This window comes from Crotalus tigris, unplaced genomic scaffold, assembly GCF_016545835.1.
Source record: "Crotalus tigris isolate CLP2741 ecotype Arizona unplaced genomic scaffold, ASM1654583v1 scf7180000019245.846064, whole genome shotgun sequence".
NCBI lineage: Eukaryota > Metazoa > Chordata > Lepidosauria > Squamata > Viperidae > Crotalus > Crotalus tigris.
Genome location: NW_024097453.1, coordinates 166,411 through 187,118, shown reverse-complemented (window position 1 = coordinate 187,118; position 20,708 = coordinate 166,411). Strand labels below are relative to the sequence as shown.

At 38.3% G+C, this 20,708-nt stretch overlaps 1 protein-coding gene across 2 annotated transcripts; it reads left to right on the top strand.

The window, feature by feature from the left end:
• Positions 1-549: 549 nt before the first annotated feature.
• Positions 550-18,758, top strand: LOC120316104 (alcohol dehydrogenase 1B-like). Of its 2 annotated transcripts, XM_039361318.1 has the most exons (9): positions 550-684; positions 1,291-1,392; positions 5,305-5,443; positions 10,815-10,902; positions 10,992-11,211; positions 11,867-12,130; positions 13,639-13,774; positions 15,688-15,826; positions 16,823-18,758. In XM_039361318.1, the coding sequence occupies exons 1-9, from the start codon at positions 667-669 to the stop codon at positions 16,845-16,847; spliced, it is 1,131 nt and encodes a 376-aa protein (XP_039217252.1). In that variant the 5' UTR covers positions 550-666; the 3' UTR covers positions 16,848-18,758. The 2 variants fall into 2 exon arrangements, with proteins under 2 accessions (XP_039217252.1, XP_039217253.1); XM_039361319.1 differs by lacking the exons at positions 550-684; positions 1,291-1,392 and adding an exon at positions 2,027-2,172.
• The last annotated feature ends 1,950 nt before the right edge of the window (positions 18,759-20,708 follow it).

Here is a 20,708-nt window from a genome sequence, read left to right as displayed (position 1 = left end):
ATACAGCTATGATTTAATTTCATCAAATGACTCTAAGTTTTATTGTTATGAAAGAGGGAGATTTTTTTTCTTTGCTTTGTATGCGTTCACTCACTGTCACTCCACACCATGCCATGCATAATAATCAATAGTCACCATTTCTTATAATGTAAAAAAACTCATTGTCATAGCATATTCTCAAAGTAAAGTTGCTAGAGCTCTCCAATCACCATCTTTTACAATTCTACAATTATTTTTTTTTAAAAGTCAAGAACCAGAAAATACATTATTCCATCTGTAATCATAATATAACTGGCAGTTTGTTTTCTATGTTTTCTCTTGAGATTGCCAATGTAAACCCTGCATTTTTCACACATGCCTGTATTAACTGCTGTTTCTTGGACTTACGTAATACAACCCTTTATGCATTGCTTGTCCTGTTAATATCTACACTGAAGCTGTAAATTTCTGGTAATCTATGTGTGATTAATTGTCTGATGTTACAAAACAACCTGAGCAAATTAGTCAAAGTAAAGGAGTGGCTAAGTTTGTTGGGTGGAGCTGGGAAAGTACTACAGTTAGCTAAAAGGGAAGTAAGCGTTTTGCTATCCATATTTTGAAGGCAAACTGTTTTGCACCAAGTAGAATAACCTAGAAGAGGTGAAATCTGTTACAAAATCAAGGACGATGGACACTGCAGGGAAAGTAAGTAGACTATTATTTCTTTTAATGGTGATTATTCATTTCTGAGATATGCACTGTGGTTGGCAAATTGCCTGAGATGGATTCCAAAGGTTTCCTGTATTCCCCACTCACCCACCATTGGCACTTTTCTTATCAGTAGCACTCTGAAAAACTCTGCATTTAAAACCATTCATAATTCCAAAAGTTTATTCCATCTTCAGCGCAGACTAAAGGTAGGGTTAGAGGTGGGATTCTGTTCAACAGATCTCACTTGGGCATTTACATTTGGTGGACTTCAGCTCAATCCTTTGGTTCCTGGCTTTTCTTTTTAAAGTAAATCAAGCCCATTCTAATTAATTAAACAAGAAACGTTTCAATAGTTTGCCAACACATGGAACAGGAAAGAAGTAAAGGAACTGTTAACATGGATTATTCTGTAGCATGACTGATTGTAGGAAAGGGGGTTGTCAGAGAGAGAACGTGGTTGGTCAAAACTGAGCTCAACAGTCAGCTAGGAAGAAAGGTATTTTGGATGCCAGAAGAATAGGCTTTTCTATAAATATCTGATTAATCAATGAATGAGTATCTTCTCTTAGAATAAATCATCTCTTGCTTCCATTTTCTTAGGTAATCAAATGCAAGGCAGCAGTAATCTGGAAACAAAAAGAACCATTTAGTATTGTGGAAATAGAAGTAGCTCCACCAAAAGCACACGAAGTTCGCATCAAGGTAAAGGGAATAAACCAAAATCCATGTTAATGCAAGTTATTCTTATCTACGCACAGCCATCTCAAATGGGGTATGTTGAGGAGTACCATCTAGAATGGTTTCTTCATTCTTGGGAATGAGGGACAAGATCTGGAAGCAAAATGAGACAGATAGAATCCCTTAAGGATTACCTTAGAAGCACAGTTGTTCAGGAACTCCACATGGGTATCCAAGCCCACAGAAGACACTGACTGGAAGAGAGACTAGCATCTTGTGAAGGTTCAAGTTCAAATAACGCTTTTCTCATTTTACTAAAATGCAATTAAGCATGATCAAAAGCTATGACACACTTTGATTAATTAAAAAACCAGAACTTTTAGTCTTCATGGTAACTTTGACTTCCATATATCATATGAATCTTCCAATAGAATTCTGCTCATTTTTAGATTGCATTCAGTGCAACCAAATCTAGGATCCAATATGTCTGTATACGTGACAAATGTCCAGATTCATAATCCACAGTCCTTGATCTTTGGTGCAAAGCTTATGCAAGATTTTTAGACATACTGTATCTGCACCACAGACTTAAAATGATTCTACTATACAACAATTTCCTCTCTCTGCAGACTTGGAATCTGTGGTGGTGATCCAACAAAATCTAGGATTTTTTTTTCACAACCTTGCTAAACAATCATTCTGAAGCAGCCCTGACAATAAAAAATCCAGTTTCAGGTTTGGGGAAATCCTGGACAAGCAGCTGTCAACTTGATTTCACCCACCGGAACCATAACCACAACGCTAGTAAGATATGACCTTACAACCTCAGTTTACAAGATAAGAAGTCCAATTGCCTATTGTGACACAAATTTATCTCCAATTGGGAAGATGAGGATACCATAACAATGTCATTATCCTGTCTTTGAATGCCTTTGCCTAGTTGTGCAGCTAAAATAATGTGGGTGAGCTGGTCACTTCAAAGATCTAAGCAGTTATCTGGTAAAACAGGCATGATCAGCTGTTGCTGCAATATATGTCACATGTTGGCTGATTGCACAATTTAAATGGGCTTGAAAGAGGTGAGTCTCTTTATAATTGCAGATCCATATTTTCATGTTAGGGAGGATCTACTCTGGAACCCCTTTGGTATGTAAAATGATATGTGGACAGTGTTACTTCCAAAGGAAATAGGTGCTATGTTTCAAAATACAAAGCACATATCAATTCATAATATACCGTATTTTCCGGCGTATAAGGCAACCTGGCGTATAAGACGACCCCCGATTTCGGCGCCAAGTTGCATGCCTAGAAAGTCATCTTATACGCCAGAAACTACCATAATTTCCAGCGTATAAGACAACTCGGCGTATAAGACGACCCCCGACTTTGCTGCCAATTTCAACGCTTTAGAAAGTCATCTTATACGCCGGAAAGTACAGTAAGTGCTTTGTTGTTGTTAGTTACAAAGTTGTGTCCCACCATCGTGACCCATGGACAATGTTCCTCCAGATCTTCCTATCCTCTACCATCTTCTGGAGTCCATTTAAGCTCACACCTACTGCTTCAGTGACTCCATCCAGCCATCTCATTCTCTGTCGTCCCCTTCTTCTATTGCCCTCAATCTTTCCCAGCATTAGGCCTTTCTCCAGTGAGTCCTTCCTTCTCATTAGGTGGCCAAAGTATTTGAGTTTCAACTTCAGGATCTGGCCTTCTAAAGAGCATTCAGGATTAATCTTTTCTAAGACTGACCAGTTTGTAAACCTTGCAGTCCAAGGGACTCGCAGGAGTCTTCTCCAGCACCATAGTTCAAAGGCCTCAATTCTTTGGCGCTCAGCCTTTCTTATGGTCCAACTTTTACAGCCATACATTGCAACTGGGAAAACCATAGCCTTGACTATACACACTTTTGTTGGCAGGGTGATGACTCTGCTTTTTAGTATGCTGTCTAGATTTGCCATAGTTTTCCTCCCCAGGAGCAAGCGTACTTTAATTTCTTGACTGCAGTCCTCTCTGCGGTGATCTTGGCGCCCAGGAAAATAAAATCTGTCACTACCTCCATTTCTTCCCCATCTATTTGCCAGGAATTGAGAGGGCCGGATGCCATGATTTTGGTTTTCTTAATGTTGAGTTAAGTGTATGGATCAGAATTAAAAATCCAAAGTAAAATGTGACTCACGAATTATTGTCTAGCCCAGTGGTTCTCAACCTTTTTAATGCCGCGACCCCCAACCGGTCGTAAGTCGAGGACTACTCAACTGGTGCAGCACCGTTTGCAGAATAGGACTTTTGGCGGGCTCAGCAGGGCAGAGACAGCCTGGACAATTCCTATTGGCTTTTGAAAGCCAATAGAATTAGACTCTATTCAAGAGAGTCTATTCTATTGGCTTTCAAAACCAATAGAATAAAAGGGAGTAGCACAGCTAAGGAAAAGGGGAAAAAAATGGCTTACTGCGTTGTTTGGCAACCCCCGTGAAATGGTCGTTCGACCCCAAATGGGGTCCCGACCCACAGGTTGAGAACCACTGGTCTAGCCTCTGTTAATATATAGCAAGCAAAGGAGGGCTTGCCATATCTCTAGATATAAATTGTAATAACAAACTGCTGTTTGTCCTGACATTCAATCAGAACTTGCTTCTTGTAACTTAAATTTATTATTTTGAGTCCTGTAATGAGAGAGAACAAGCTTTGTCCGTTCTGTAACATCTTGTCTATTATTTAAGAAGTGCTATTGTAAGTCCTTCTACCAATCTTCTTCTCAAAGGTAAACATTTTTAGTTCTTTTAACTTCTCATAGGATTTAGTTTCTAATTCCTGGACTATCTATACTGGTCCATTTTGATTAGGAATACACTTTGAGTATAATTTTTAAGCCAGATGTGTATTTGTCATGTCACACAGTATCTCCTCAACTAGCTTACCAATGGACTTTCTTGAAAGCAGAACTTTTAGTAGATAAGGCAGCACCTAGAATATGAACTGAAGCCAGTTATTGAGAAAATGTTGTGTTCTTATTCAAAGACTCAACTTGCTGTTAATGCGTTTAAGGTACTAGGACAGGGGTAGGCATCCTTGGCTCTTTTATGACTTGTGGACTTCAATACCCATGCTGAGTCAGGAATTCTGGGAGTTGAAGTCCACAAGTTGTAAAAGAGCCAAGGTTGCCTACCCCTGTGCTAGGATATTTGCAATACGTTAAATCACCTGGATGTCAGCCACTTCTTAAGTGATGACTTCTCCAACAGGTGCTTGGCCCTATATTAAAGACACCTGCTGATGTCCTCTTCCAGGTGTTTCTGTTGTATGAGTTGACATTTATGTGATAGAATATATATTGTGTCACACCCCTAGAAATTTTTCATCAGGGAGGTTTACCAAGGCTAATCATTACTTTTCAATGCTAGGCAAAAATGCTGTTTAAGACCATTTTCTTTTAAAAAAAAATCTTTTTCTTTTCTAGCATTTGTTCACAAGTGCAGGATCCCCTTTTTGGGATCAATCAAATATTGATCTGTTAGTTTCAGCAGGATTTGACTTGTCAACTGAGCCTGATATTATAAGCTGACATTAGTGGCCTAAAGTCTCTCAGCCAGCTTTCATGCCTGAGGTGAGAATATTGCTTATGGTCTCCTGGTCTCCAGCCTGGAGCTTTAACCACTAGGCCAAACTGTCTCTCATTTTTGTTATCTCACTTTTTAAAATGAATGACGTTTTAGGAGTAATTTTTGTAATCTTTAAATAATTCCAATACTTGTTTTTTTAAAAAAAAAAAAACAAAACTTTAACTGCATTTTTCTACAGGAAGTTACCAATTTTAATCATTGCACTTATAGCTCTGCCTGAAAATTGAGGTTCAAAGATTCAACATAGAAATTACATTACTGTAATTTAAGCCTAAAATAATATACTCTGATGAGTTATCTTCTACATTTCTTCTAGATTTTGTCTTCTGGAATTTGTCGCTCAGATGACCATGTTGTAAGTGGTGCACTAAAGGCAAAATTACCTATTATTCTTGGTCATGAAGCAGCTGGTGTGGTTGAGAGTGTGGGGGAAGGTGTTACCAGTATGAAACCAGGTAAATTCAGAAGTATCAGTGCAAAACTTTTCCCAGTAAGAATAAAATCAATAGGGTAATCAACCATTAGGAATGAAAAATGATGTAATAAGAATAAAATCAATAGGGTAACCAACACTAGAAATTAAAAATGCTGTGCAGGTAGGTCTCAACTTACAACCATTCATTCAGTATCAATTGAAGTTAGAATGGCACCAAAAAAAGTGACATGACTTGTTATTCACACTTATGACAGTTGCAGCATCCCCATGGTCACATGATGAAAATTCAGACGCTTGGCAACTGGCAGATATTTATCACAGTTGCAATGTCCCGGAGTCATGTGATCACCTTTTGTGACCTTCTGACAAGCAAAGTTAATGGGAAAGCCAGATTCACTTAGCAGTTGTGTTACTAACTTAACAACTGCAGTAATTCACTTAACAAATGTGGCACGGAAGGTCATAAAATGGGGCAAAACTCATTTAATAACTCTCTTGTTTAGCAACAGAAAGTTTGGGCTCCATTGTGGTCATAAGTCGAGGATTACCTGAGTTCAGAAAGTTAGGGATGCTATTGGAATTCTAAATGAAAATACTAGCAATAGATTAGTAGTATCTCCTCAACTATATCCTACAATAAACCACAAGCATTGTTCTCTCCAGAACTAACTCTTAGTTTAATAATAATAATAATAATAATAATCCCCCAGTGAGACACTACCTTGACCCCCAGTGAGACACTACCTTGACGTGGTTGTGGGCTTGTGTACTCTGAGGAAGATGAGAGCTATGCCAGAGGTTCAACCATACTGGACAGGTCTCATCAGAGGAGTCAGACAAAGAGTGTCTCTCCCATAAAAAATATGGTGAGACGTAAATTTCAGAATGCCATACCGGCTCGGACGTCGCCCGGGTTAACAAGGTCCGCACTAGATATTGGAGTTCCTGGATATCTGGTGAAAAATGGGTTACAGGACTCAGGACTGTTGGCTGAGCAACCAGGGCCAGCAGCTGCAGAACTACTGGAAGAAAAGGTGTTTACCCATCGCAGATACACAGTGATGGAAAACAAAGAAATAATGATCTGTTACTACAGATCAAGTCCAACAAGAAGAGGATATCTAAAACGAATGCACCAGTTCTGGAAAGAACAACATCCAGAATCAGAAATAACAGAACAGAGACTAGCAGATCAACGCCGATTTATAACACGAAATAAAGTATTCACAGAAACAGAATTGGACGAACTGCAAAGGTTTACCCAGGGCAAAGAAATCAAAGCCTTACCAGAAGTAATTCAGAATGTAGAGGCAAACCAGGGGGAGTTGGCAATGAAGGAATCCAGCAGAGATATACAACTGTTCTCATTTGGAAACCAGGCATCTCTTCCTCAGGAAGAACAAAACCCTCTAACTAAAGAAATAAAAGAATTGAAACAAAGAATAACTGAGCATCTAGAACAGCACAAAAACAACAGAATAAGGCTGCCTGCATTGAAGCTTGTTCCAAAGAAACAGCTAGCACAAGCATTAAAAGATGCAAATACTGCAATAGCAAGTATAAGCACCAATTCACTGCAAGAAACAAACCAACTAATGTACAGCACAGCTGCAGTTATAACAGAATACCTGGGATGTAAAATCAACAAAAAAGAAAAACAAACAAACAGTGCACCACAAAAATGGAAGGTTAGACTAGAAAATAAGATCAGCAAGTTAAGATCACATGCAAGCAAGCTAGAACAGATGAAAGAAAAGAAGCTGAAGAACAAGAAGACCAAAGAATACCTAATCAAGAAATACCACTTAGAAACAAGGAAGATCAAGGAAGCACTGGAAATAATAAAGCAACAAATAACAGCTATAGCCAGGAAAATCAGTAGATATGAAGCTCGAATTGCAAACTATAGGCAGAACCTCCAATTTCAATCCAATCAGAAACGTTTCTACCAATCCATCAATGGAGAAACTGCAAGGAATCAGTCAGTACCTGACAAGGAAGAAACAGTGCAGTTGTAGAAGCAGATATGGGATAACCCAAAGAAATACAACAAGGATGCGGCTTGGTTAAAAGAGATGGATGCAAATAAAACAGAAGTTGAAATGAAAGAACTAGTAATAACAACAAAAATGGTAGAAAAAAGAGCAAGGAAAATCAAAAATTGGTCAGCACCAGGTGAAGATGAACTGCATGGGTTTTGGTTGAAACATCTAACTGTTATACACCCACTCATTGCCAAGCAGTTCAACAATATACTACAAGGAGGAGAAATTGAAAAATGGCTAACAACTGGGAAAACCTACCTAATAATGAAAAATCCAGCAAAAGGGGCAACACCAGGCAACTACAGGCCAATTACCTGCTTACCAACAACTTTCAAATTACTAACTGGTGTAGTAGCTGATGCAGTACAACAGCATCTAGTTGAAAACAATCTCTTTCCACCTGAGCAGAAAGGAAACCGCCCCAATAGCAGAGGAACAAAAGATCAACTCCTAATAGACAAAATGATCTTGGAAAACTGCAAGAGAAGGAAGACCAACCTGAATGTGGCATGGATTGACTACAAAAAGGCATTTGACTCTCTGCCACATGATTGGATAATAAAGTGCCTAGAAATAACAGGAGTCAGTAGAAACATCAGAAAATTTGTGCAAAGATCGATGGCACAATGGAAGACACAGTTGCAGATCAATGGTGAGAGGCTGGGAGAGGTTAATATCAAGAGAGGAATATTTCAAGGAGATTCATTATCACCATTACTATTTGTTATTGCACTGTTTCCTCTGTCAACAATACTGAATAACTCAGGACATGGCTATCAAACATCAAAAACATCTGCCAGACTATCCCACCTCCTTTATATGGATGATCTGAAGCTGTATGGAAAAACATCATCTGAAATAGAATCGCTGCTCAACACTGTCCGTATATATAGCCAAGATATTGTAATGGAGTTTGGCTTGGACAAATGTGCCACACTTACTATCAAACAAGGAAAAATAGTGAAAACTGAAGGAATCAAGATGCCCCACGAAAATAACATTAAGAGTCTGGATGAGGAAGAGTACTACAAATACTTGGGTATCCTTCAAGCTGACAACATCAAGCACACTGAAGTCAAGAAAAAGATTAGAGGTGAATACATCAAGAGAGTGAAGAAGATCTTAAAATCCAAACTCAATGGAGGAAATACCAAATAGAAATAGAAAGACTGTGGCAAAAGCAAGCAAGGTTAGTACTAATAGTAATAGGCTCCTTGGGTGCAATCCCAAAACAACTGGAGCACCACTTGAACACAATTGGCATTGACAAATTCGCTATTAGTCAATTGCAAAAGGCGGCCTTATTAGGAACTGCTTCCATCCTGCGACGATATCTGTAATACCATCAAACATCCACATCTGCCTATCCCAGGTCCTGGGTAAGGACTCGATAGGTAGACAAAATGCCAAATCCAGTCTGAACATCTGGCTGACTGTGCGATGATCAATAATAATAATAATAATAATAATAATAATAATAATAATAATAATAATATAAACTGAAGGAATCAAGATGCCCCACGAAAATAACATTAAGAGTCTGGATGAGGAAGATTACTACAAATACTTGGGTATTCTTCAATCTGACAACATCAAGCACACTGAAGTCAAGAAAAAGATTAGAGGTGAATACATCAAGAGAGTGAAAAAGATCTTAAAGTCCAAACTCAATGGAGGAAATACCATAAAGTCAATCAACACTTGGGCAATTCCAGTCATTAGGTACACAGCTGGAATAGTGAACTGGATCAAGCAGAACTAAAAGCAATGGATAGGAAGATCAGAAAAATAATGACAATGAATCATGCCCTTCATCCACGCAGTGACATTGATATACTTTATCTACCAAGGCAAATAGGTGGGCGTGGAATGCTACAAGTACATCAGATGGTTGAAGAAGAAAAAATGGCTTTGGAAGAATATCTGAAGAACAATGATGAAGATGCACTGAAATTAGTATATCAGGAAGGCTTACTGACTACTGGAGAGACCAAACTGGCCTACAAGAAAGACCAAATGAAGAACAGAATAGAGGCATGGGAAGACAAAGCACTACATGGCCAATACATGAAAAAAATAGCTGGGAAAGCAGATAATAACAAGACCTGGCAATGGCTAAGAGCAGGAAAATTGAAGAAAGAGACCGAGGGACTAATTCTGGCTGCACAAGACCAAGCCTTAAGGACAAATGCATATAAAGTCAAAATTGAGAAGACAGCAACAGACAGTAAGTGCCGCCTATGCAAAGAAGCTGAAGAAACAGTGGACCACCTGGTGAGCTGTTGCAAGAAGATTGCACAGACTGACTACAAGCAGCGGCATGACAAAGTAGCAACAATGGTGCATTGGAAGATCTGCAAAAAATATCATTTGCCTGTAAGCAAAAACTGGTGGGATCATAAAATAGAGAAAGTCATAGAAAATGATAAAATTAAACTGCTCTGGGACTTCAGAATTCAAACAGACAAGCACCTGCAACATAACACCCCAGACTTAACAATTGTCGATAAGAAAGACAAAAAAGTCTGGATAGTAGACATGGCAGTGGCTGGAGACAGCAGAATAGACGAGAAAGAACTGGAGAAGATAACAAAATACAAAGACCTACAAATAGAAATAGAAAGACTGTGGCAAAAGCAAGCAAGGTTAGTACTAATAGTAATAGGCTCCTTGGGTGCAATCCCAAAACAACTGGAGCACCACTTGAACACCATTGGCATTGACAAATTCGCTATTAGTCAATTCCAAAAGGCGGCCTTACTAGGAACTGCTTCCATCCTGCGACGATATCTGTAATACCATCAAACATCCACATCTGCCTATCCCAGGTCCTGGGTAAGGACTTGATAGGTAGACAAAATGCCAAATCCAGTCTGAACATCTGGCTGACTGTGCGATGATCCATAATAATAATAAAAAATATCTTTGCTATTTAGTTTCTGTGAGAAGCAACTAAATTTTAACACTATGTCTATCACATGTTCATAATCTTCATTAAGTCAGCAGCCTCCAACCAGGGACACCAGGGACCAGTTCTGTGAAAAGCGTTTTTTCGGCAGACCATGTTTTCATATGCTGCCTGCATCACATGCATGTGTGGAGGGGGCTTGGCTTTGCATGGCCTGGTTCCTGGCTGGCCATGGACCAGTGCTGGTCCACAGCTCAGGGATTGGGGACCTCTGGTTTAAGTAACAAATTTTAAAATCCAATTGTAACAATCTTGAATCAGAAAGGAATTGACTGTTTTGCTGGTAAAATCCTGCCAACTATTGTGCTGATAAAATACTGCCTCTAAGCTCTCTGGAAGCTTCAGGCCCATTGATAATATCTTTTTCTCGTTTTCAGGAGACAAAGTCATTCCGATTTTTCTCCCACAATGTGGCCAATGCAGTACTTGCCTGCATCCTAGAGGCAACCTGTGCAAGAAGAATGAGTGAGTTTCTGTTCTGACTTGTAGCACTACTGTTGTCCTGCATGGTAACCATGATCAATAATTCTGATTTTCCCTCCCATATTTTTAAGCCTTCACACAGGGTCTGGATTAATGGAGGATGGCACCAGTAGATTCACTCACAAAGGAACAGTACTGCACAATTTTGCTGGTACCAGCACTTTCACAGAATACACGGTGGTAAACGAGTATTCGGTTGTCAAAATTGATGCTGCAGCACCTCCTGAAAAAGTGTGCCTTATTAGCTGTGGGTTTTCTACTGGCTATGGTGCTGCTTTAAATGCTGCAAAGGTAAGCTTCTAATATCTCCGTGTTCTACGATAGTGGTTCTCAACCTTTTTTTCACCATGGACCCCTATTAAATACCTTTTGTGACCACAGATCCCCAAGACTTAAGATTTAAGTCACAACATTTCTTCAAGCTTTTACAGACCCTCTGTGACAACATCCTGGCCCCCCCAGAGATCTGAGGGCCATAGGTGGAGAGCCACTGTTTGAGGACATGTCACTTATGAAGCTATAGTGCCATACATCTTCTCAGAATGGCTTGACTTCATTTTAATTCCATGGTGGAATTAGACATTTCTAGAAAATAAAAATGTTGGTGGCTGCAGACCAGTGTTCACTTTAAAGGTGTACTAACCTGCCAGGGAAAAGACCAGTTGAAAGGTAGAAGAGAACCTTTTGGGGAGATCAGAGATATTGATGGAAAGCATTTTCTCTAGTTAGCTTTGTAGAATATATTTATTTGTGACTGGTCACATTTTATAGTAGCCATTCAATGAAAGTACAATTCTCTCCATGGTATCCATTTTGTGATAATACACATGAGATGCTCTCAAAATTCCAGGTATATTTTTAGCCTGAAAAAGATTCATTAACCTTGTACTGGAGTTAGTATATAACCATAATGCTCCATTTTTTATTTTTATGCTAAAAAAAAAAGGTGAGGCCTGGTTCTACCTGTGCCATTTTTGGACTCGGAGGAGTTGGTCTCTCAGTAGTCATGGGCTGCAAGGCAGCTGGAGCTTCCCGAATCATTGGAGTCGATACGAACAAGGATAAATTCCCCAAGGCTAAAGAATTTGGTGTCACAGACTGTATCGATCCCCGGGATTACCAGAAACCCATCAATGAAGTTATCTTTGACTTGACTGGGGGTGAAGGAGTAGAATATTCCTTTGAAGCCATTGGAAACCCTGAAGTCATGGTATGTGAATTAAGGTACTACCACAATGGAAGAACTAAGAGGGGCATGGGAAAGAATTTATCTCTTACTAAAAGCCGACTTTTTTTGTGGGCCTTATTCCATTGCAGTAATTGTAGGGTACTAAGTAACAAAATGAAGCAGGGGTTTCATCTGGGGAAACCAGAAATAGGGTCTGATTATTTTTATCTCAATGGGGTGATTGCAGGGAAAGAAACAGTTTGCTGTATGACTTCTGCATCTCATTACATATAGCATATACATATAGTAGCATGTACTGCACTTTTCAATTTGGTAAAGGAGTCACATGATAAGGAGAGCCAGTTTGGTTTAGTGGTTCAGGCACCATAATAGAGGAGACCATGAATTCTAGTCCTTTCTTAGGGATGAGCCCTAACAAGAAGAAGGCAATAGCAAACCCCTGTGAAAATTGCAGGGGTTGTGCAGCCAATCAAGACCAAGAATCAAGACTAATTCAAAAGCATGCATACACACACACACACACACACACACACACACACACACACACAACTAGACAAACCAGTGGGATTTTGCCTTATGTTATACAAAACCTCTTTGTTCTTTAGAGACTTTGCCTGATTTAATATTTAGCAAAAGGCTTGAAAGGGTTATGTTCATAAGTGTCAAATCATCTTTGCAAAATCATTCATGTACCCACTGAACCTAGCAATTAAAACATTTTAAAATCTTTTTTTTTATTAAAAAGTTTTATAAGTTTTACAAAAAGAACAAAACAAAACAATACGAAAACAAAAAGCAACATATACAAAAAAAAACCCTAAACATTACACAACAAAACCCCCCTTCCCCAACCCCCACCCAAACACCCCCCCTTCCCCCCCCCGAGCTTCCCAGAGCAGAATATAGGCTTAATTAAAAAACAATTTAAAAAAATTATATTTGTAAAAAAAAAAGAAAATATAACATTAAAATATATATGTATATATATAAAACATTTTAAAATCTTATGAGGTCCAATTTGTAAAGTTTCTCCTTTCTTACATAGAGATCTCAGGATGAGAACACCAAACTTTTGCAGGATTTTAATGATTTCATGATATTTTAATCTTGGAGATGAACTATTGCTGGCCCTTCCTATGCTCTAGGAAAAAAGTAACATTAGTAAGAGATTTTATGGGAACATGGGTCCCTTTCATAGAATGATCAGGAATTCTCTTGTTCCATCCATTAATCAAGAAATAAGAAGTGGAGGTAAGTCAATGTAACTCAAAGATGTTCACAAAAGGGAAGTTTCACATCCCTACTGTAGCCATCTGCCCCTACACCCAGCATTGGCCTAGAAAAAGAGAATGGAAAACGTTATGGTAACCTATCATAGGATGGCATTGACACAAAAGAGGAGATGTTATTATTGATACATTTGGAACAATAAAATCCTATGTGAAATGTCAGTGGAAGAAAAATTGTGGTTGGAATGGTAAACATTGACTTTCACTTGATTCATGCTTATATCTTTGGGTTGACTTTAGCTGTCTGCCTTGAATTCCTGCCAAATAAATTATGGAAAGTGCATCATTGTGGGAGTACCCCCTTCGGATTCTAACGTTAACTTTCATCCAGGACTTCTCTTCTCAGGCCGCACTTGGAAAGGAACTCTGTTTGGAGGTACGGCCCTTATTTGCCTATTAATACATTCTCTCTCTGTGTTGTACCTTATACTATGGAAAGCTCAATATTACCAGTATATTGTGACCTATAATAGTTGATCAAGACCAACTTCCTTTACAAACTGTCAATGATTTCATCACCTAAGCAGCTGAAATTCTGTGTATCATCTTTTCCCAAACACTTAGTCTTCAGTTTCTATCATCCCCAAGTGGTATTGTCTATGGTTTTATTTGCAGCAATGGTAGTTGTGTTTCAGCATAGTTGGAAAGCACTCGATGAGGAAGATGCTCATCCATACATTGCATCTAATGTTCTGTCATAGTACATTGTATGTAGATATTGTGATTTGTTCCTAACATTTTGTTTGCAGTCACTGGAATCTTGACAGACCACTTTTGCTTAAAAGTAATGATATGGTTTCCTATCACTTTGAGGCAAGAGACACATGAAACTGTTAATGTTAATAGATTTAACATACTTTAAGAAATGAATATAATTACTGAACTCTACCCGGAAACAAATGTGGAAAGAAAAAATGAAAATCCCATCTTTGTCAATCTATATTATACATACCATCCATTGTGCATCATCATTATCACATCAATCCTTACCCATACTCCATGAGATGTAGCCTCCTACTACCAAAACATTGTCCCACTCTTTACTTGATCTTTTGTCACTGAATTATAGAATTAGATGTAATTCTGCTATTACTCACAAGCCCAATTGCCCCTCAAGAAAAGTTAGATGAGAGTTCTTATCATTTCTCTTACACTGTTGGTTTGAAGAGTTGGAGGACCCCCAACAACCAGCAGAGTACTGTTTCTCCTGTAACTAGTTACCAAAAGGACCACCAAAGTCCAAACACAATATTAAATTTTGGAAATGATTACATAAAATAGTAATTATATAAAACAGGATTCAGAAACTTTATCAGAATTTCAGCATGACTCTAGAATATCTGACTTCTTCAGGGGATGTTTTTAAAAACTTAAAAGCAGAAATAATGGGGAGAAGACCATATTAAGTCAAGTAGCAGAGCTGTTGGAAAAGGGGTTTAAACATTTTCTGATTTTCTAAAAATGCTATCTTTCAAGATATTATCGTTGCAGGGAAAAAAACATGAATCAGTTTGTTTGTTTTTTTCAATAAACTGCCTGAAAAGTTAATAGTAGTTGCAGAGGAAGTGAGTACTGAGTCTGGGGAGCATCCCAAATGCCCCTTTCATAGCTTTAATTTTTTTTTTTTAATTCAGAGCACCAATGATTCATCTCCTGCACTATATAAATGCAAACTGTACTGAGAGGCAGAGAAAAATCCATAAGAAATAGAATTAGAGTTCTTAAATTCCTAATGCAGCCATATGGTTGTTCTACTGCTGCTACTATTTACTTATTTATATCCACCTTCCCCAATTTAGTATTCTCCAGAAATGCTAAACTTGAATACTAGCATTTCTCAGACAACATGATCTTTAAAGTCCAACACTTATGGAGAACACTAGGTTAAGGAAGGTTGATTTTCAATGATGGTCCAGTCATCTTTACAAAAGACAGACATGATAATACTGTAGATCCTCTAATACTTTCTTCAGTTCATGGGAACAAATCTTGAAGCAAGAGCTTTAGAATGAGTTGGTTTCTATTCTTTGCCCTCTGAGAACCAGGATTTTACAAATGAGGAATAGATGGGATCATGGAAATTTGAACAGAGTCCATAGGTTATTCATTGCAGAAAAACGTCTGTAATTTATACAGTAAATTCCTCAATTGACAGTAAATTCCTCAACTCTGGGATCAGAAGATCATCTAATATCAACTCTTATTAAGAGTCACTGCCTCAAGAAAAGTGTTTTTTTAAATGATATTGTAAAATTAATGCAGTATCTTTATGTCCTTTTTTACTTTCAGATTGGAAAAGTAAAGATTCGATTCCTAAATTGGTCTCAGATTACATGAACAAAACGTTTATCCTAGATCCATTAATTACTCACACTTTACCATTTGAAAAAATCAACGAAGGCTTTGATTTGCTTCACTCAGGAAAATGGTAAGGCTTCGGGGGTTTTTTAAAAAAAGTTTTTTTTCTCCCAATTTAAAATGAATAAGTATGATCCAAAAGATAATAAACTGCATTAAGAAAGTACTCACATAATTAAAAGTCAAAATTCATATTGCGGAATCATTTCAGTTTTGCCAACAGAAGCTTTGCAAAATAGCTACATGCCTTGAGTTTCAGGCAAGATGCCTAAATCCTAGAAAGAACAAAATTGTATTAGAATTTGGAGAAAATATTACTTTGCTTTGTTGTGCAGTTGGGATGATGTAACAGAGGTGATCATGCTGTTGTGGCTGCATCTTGAATTTTTAACTCCATTCCAGAGACCCCCCTATTTCTTGTAGAAACTAGATTAAGGCTAAAGTTTTCAAATAATTACCATTTTATACTGAAAAATTAATTTTGTTGCCATTTTAATTCTATTAGATATTCTGAACATTTTTGCTAAAGATGACAAATTAATGAATAGCATGTATTTCAGTTCATTACTGATCAATAAAGGCACCATTAGGGTGGTAATCAACTGAAATCAATGGTGATCTTTATCTAAAAGATTAAAATGTCACAGAAAAGAGCTTCTGCATATTTGTGCAAGCATTTGCACCACCAAATTATTTGTTCCTCATACTTTCTATTAGAACGCTGCAGCTGTTAACAAGGTCATCTTTTATGATGTACAAAAAAGCTGTATAGTGGAATGCCTCATATATACAAGAGAATGCAGATTTATCTATGTTATTAATTCTTCCACTGAAATAATAGTATGTTAGAAAGGTTTAATTTTGGCACAATTAGTCCATTTTCCTCTGTTTTTTTTCTCCTACTTTCAACCTGCCTTGAAAATTCTTACAATATTAATCTATTGATAAAAAATAGTCATGAATAGTTATTATCATTGGGTTTACTTAAAATCTGAATAAAATTTCTTGAATTTGCTAGGAAAAGAATTCACCACATTTAAATAAAAACTATTTTCTGATGTTTTAGCATCCGTTGTGTCCTGATGTTCTGAAGTCTCTGGTTCTGAAGAAAAATAGAAAACCATCATTTCTGTCTCTGAATCCACCGGAAATGCATTATGCAGCATATATACTTCAATAAGCCAGTCAACAGAAACAGAATTGTTCTTTTCTTTCTATCTCTTTTCTCTCCATTCTGGTTCATGTGTTGTTATTATTACTGCTGAATTTACCCACAAGGAAAACAACCCTGAAATTAAGGCAGTCTCGTATAAAAACAAAGATTGGGCATCATAAACATACTTAACATTTCTGTGTTTTGTACACTTTCCCTATTTCATCAACTCTCTCCTTCTCTCTTTGAAGCAAATTCTAGCAATGTTTGTTCTCCTGACATTTGTGTGTTTATCCTGTCTGTACGCCAGTCAGTAGTTGCATTCTGAAAAAAGCAATATGCCAGGAATTTTTTTTAAGATCAATTCAATGAATAACGATTAGTTAATTATGTGCCCCTAAAACAAGATAGCAGATTTATAAAATTAATTGTGTGCGTGTGTGCTCATAACTTTTCCCTCACAAATTATTTTCACAACATAGACAAATAGATAGATATAAGGCCAGCAAGGATAAATTCGAATTCTGTACAAGGTGCAAGTTTCAGTAGCTCTTACGGCTAGGGAGATAGAAGTTGTAATTCATCTTATTCTCCCTAAATTGGGGTAAAAACTAGATTAGAGTATTAAGCTATATTTTTCAGTCTGTTTGCAAGGATGAAATAAGTTCAGAGAGATGTTTCTGTTGGGCTTCAAATCCAAAGAAACCCATGTACATTTAGTCTTCATTAAGTCTCATTAATAGGTCCCATTTAAATATACTCAGGGCTTCCAGTCATATTGTCTGTCTGGTAATTCATTCTGCTTGCGCTTCCCTCCTGCTCCTGCCATTTATAGATAAATGCATCATCTTGGTTAAATGCAATAACTAAGCAAACAAATATATTAAACATACCAAAAGCTAAATAATCCAATAGCAGTAATGATCTGCAACAAGTTTACCTACTGCCAGTTCTAGAAACATAGATTTATTTTATCACAATTTCTGTGCTTCCCCTCCCCCCCCACACACTTTTTTAAGCAGCAGGATGGAATTTATATTTTTACAAATTCAAGATGGAAAATGATACACAGTTTTTTTATTTGGTACAAATATTAATAGTTTGTGGCAGGTTCATTTGTCATTTTTAATGTTGTGGATTAGAATTTTTTTTTTCAAGTATAAGTAAATAAAATAAAGAGAGCCAGTTTGGTCTAGAAGTTAAGGCACCAAGTTAGAAACAAGGCTACTGTGAATTCTAGTCCCACCTTAGGCATGAAAAGTCAGCTGGGTGACTTTGGGTCAGTCACTCTCTCTCAGCCCCGCTCACATAATAGTGTTGTTGTTGTGGGTACAATAGGAAGAGAAAGGTGTATTAAGTACATTCACTGGCTTGAGTTATTTATAAAATAGTAAAAGTGGGATAATAAATAAATAAATTGGTATTATTGAATTGCCTCCTAAGTAATGCCAATTTGTAACCCAATTCATGGGTTACAAATGGAAAGACAAGATTGGAAGAAAAGCCAATGTTGGTGAACCCTTTACAGTTAGATTGATTATTTACATACACTTAAAAAATCATTAGCATCAATAGTTGGTTCACAGCTTTCTCTTTCTCTTTTAATATAGAAGATATTGGATGAAAAGCTCAAGAGAAATACTTTATCACTCATAATTCTTTTGCAATTGTTTGGTACTCTTTATCACTCAAGAGTGTTTGGAAGAGACTTCACTTATAGATGGACCAATTTAGTAGAACATAGTCTACATTATTCGCTATCACTGATGGATTTGAGGTACTATAAGGTTAATAATCTTGAGCATTCCCATATAATGATATTGTAAAATAATAAATCTCTTGGATCAGATTACTTGTTTATTTTATTTTTCAATAGTTATAAGGGTGCCTTCAGAAAACCCACAAACAAGGTGTAAGAACGTCCTGCTGGTGCGTGAATCAAACAAGCCACCAGGAACGTTGCAGTAGTCAACAAGGGTTTATTGCTCTATGTTGAAAACAAAGTCAGCTCTGGGAAACTCCCCGTCCCAGTGGCCTAAATACAACCCGTCACCACACCCACTGCACACGCCCCAATTATCCCAATTACCCCCATAGATTACAACCCCACCCACACCACACCCTGTCTCCCCATGTGTCGTCCATCGGTTCCATAGCGTAACGGCACAACCGCGCCTCCGTCCCGCCCCATCTTCCCAGCGACCACGTCTTGTCAGACCCAGCGTTATAGTTCATCCACAGGTCAGCGTGTCCGTCCCATATAGTCCCGGTATATCCTGTTCTCTCGTTCTCCATACTAATTGGTCACGTGATCCATCACTGTGGAGGCGCCGGCAACATTCCGGTAACGGCGCCGTTGATTCAGCTCACACAGGACTGCTTGGAGAAGCAGGTACCGTTCAATGTCTGTAAGAAGGCCGGACTCTGGACCACACACAGGTAGGACTCACGCTGGGTCTGACACAAGGAATGAAGGCATTATCTACTGACATAGTATCATGCTTCAAAACATTTATTTTCACTACCATAGCTTATAGTAGCTGTTCAAAGAAAAATCCCATCTCAGGAAGTTCAGGCACTGAAAGAATCAAAGAGATATCTGGATCTATCGATCAAGGTACATGGCAAAGATACCAGAACACTCTGAAAATCAAATTCAAAGGAACCAACAAATACAAGTACAGAAGTCAAAGGGTCTGGCTCCATTTTGCTTTCATTTCTTTATCTTTCTTCCTCTCACATTGATGGGCTATCTGTCAAAACAAAGCAAGATTATGGCATACACTTGAAAGGAGACCAGGAAGTCTGTAATTGGGGAGTTTGTCTGGCAAGAACAAAGAATGCTTATTCACAGGGAATATGCACGTGTAAAGCTTGTAACAATTCTGTGTGGTCAAAAAGCTGATAAAAGTAACAAGACTTAAGCATCTTGCAAGCTAAGCTAGAAGCTAGGAATAAGGATGGCCTGGAGCAAGGCTTTTCAACCAGTGGTACGGGTACCACCTATGGTACATTGGCACCTGGCAGGTGGTACGCAACCATCCTAGAAAAGTGGAAGTCATGGAGGGGAATGAGCTGAACCAGTGGCAGCATCGCACAAGCCTGAGCGAGAGATGGCTGGAACTGCAAGGCTGTCAGGGCTCAGCAGAAGTGCCAGGATCAGCACCAGGCTCCAGCTGGTGCCCGGCGCTGATCCTGGTGCTTCTGCTGAGCCCTGAAGAAGCACCAATCAACTGGAACGCAGCATTGATCCTGGCACTTCTTCTGAGCCCAGAAGAAGCACTGATCAGCTGGAATGTTGCAGCATCTTCAGGGTCTTGTGATTTACATTCAGATGCTTGGCATATTTATGACGGTCACAGTGTCTCAGGGTCATGTGAAGTGATCAAAACCTGCTGCAACCACCCAGCAGACGAGGGGGGATAAAAACCAAACAACCCCCCACCCCACCCCAGCTGCCAATCCTCAACAGAAATGCTCACAACAATGAAAACCTCGGAAAGGAGGAAGAGCGTGGCCAGGGGGGCAGGCAGGTGTCTTGCTCGGCTGTAACTTGGGGTGCACTTTTTTCAGTGCCATTGTAACTTCAAACAGTCACTAAGTGAACTATTGTAAGTCGAGGACTACCTGTACTTTATCACTTTTTTCCTTTTTTTTTTTTAGTCATCAAGTTTTTGACACCTTACTAGGTGACTGGTGGTACTTGGATGTTGCCATATCCTAAAAGTGGTACAATGGGTGAAAAGGTTGAAAAGCCCTGGCCTGGAGCAAATAATATGTGTATTGGATGACTCCTGAA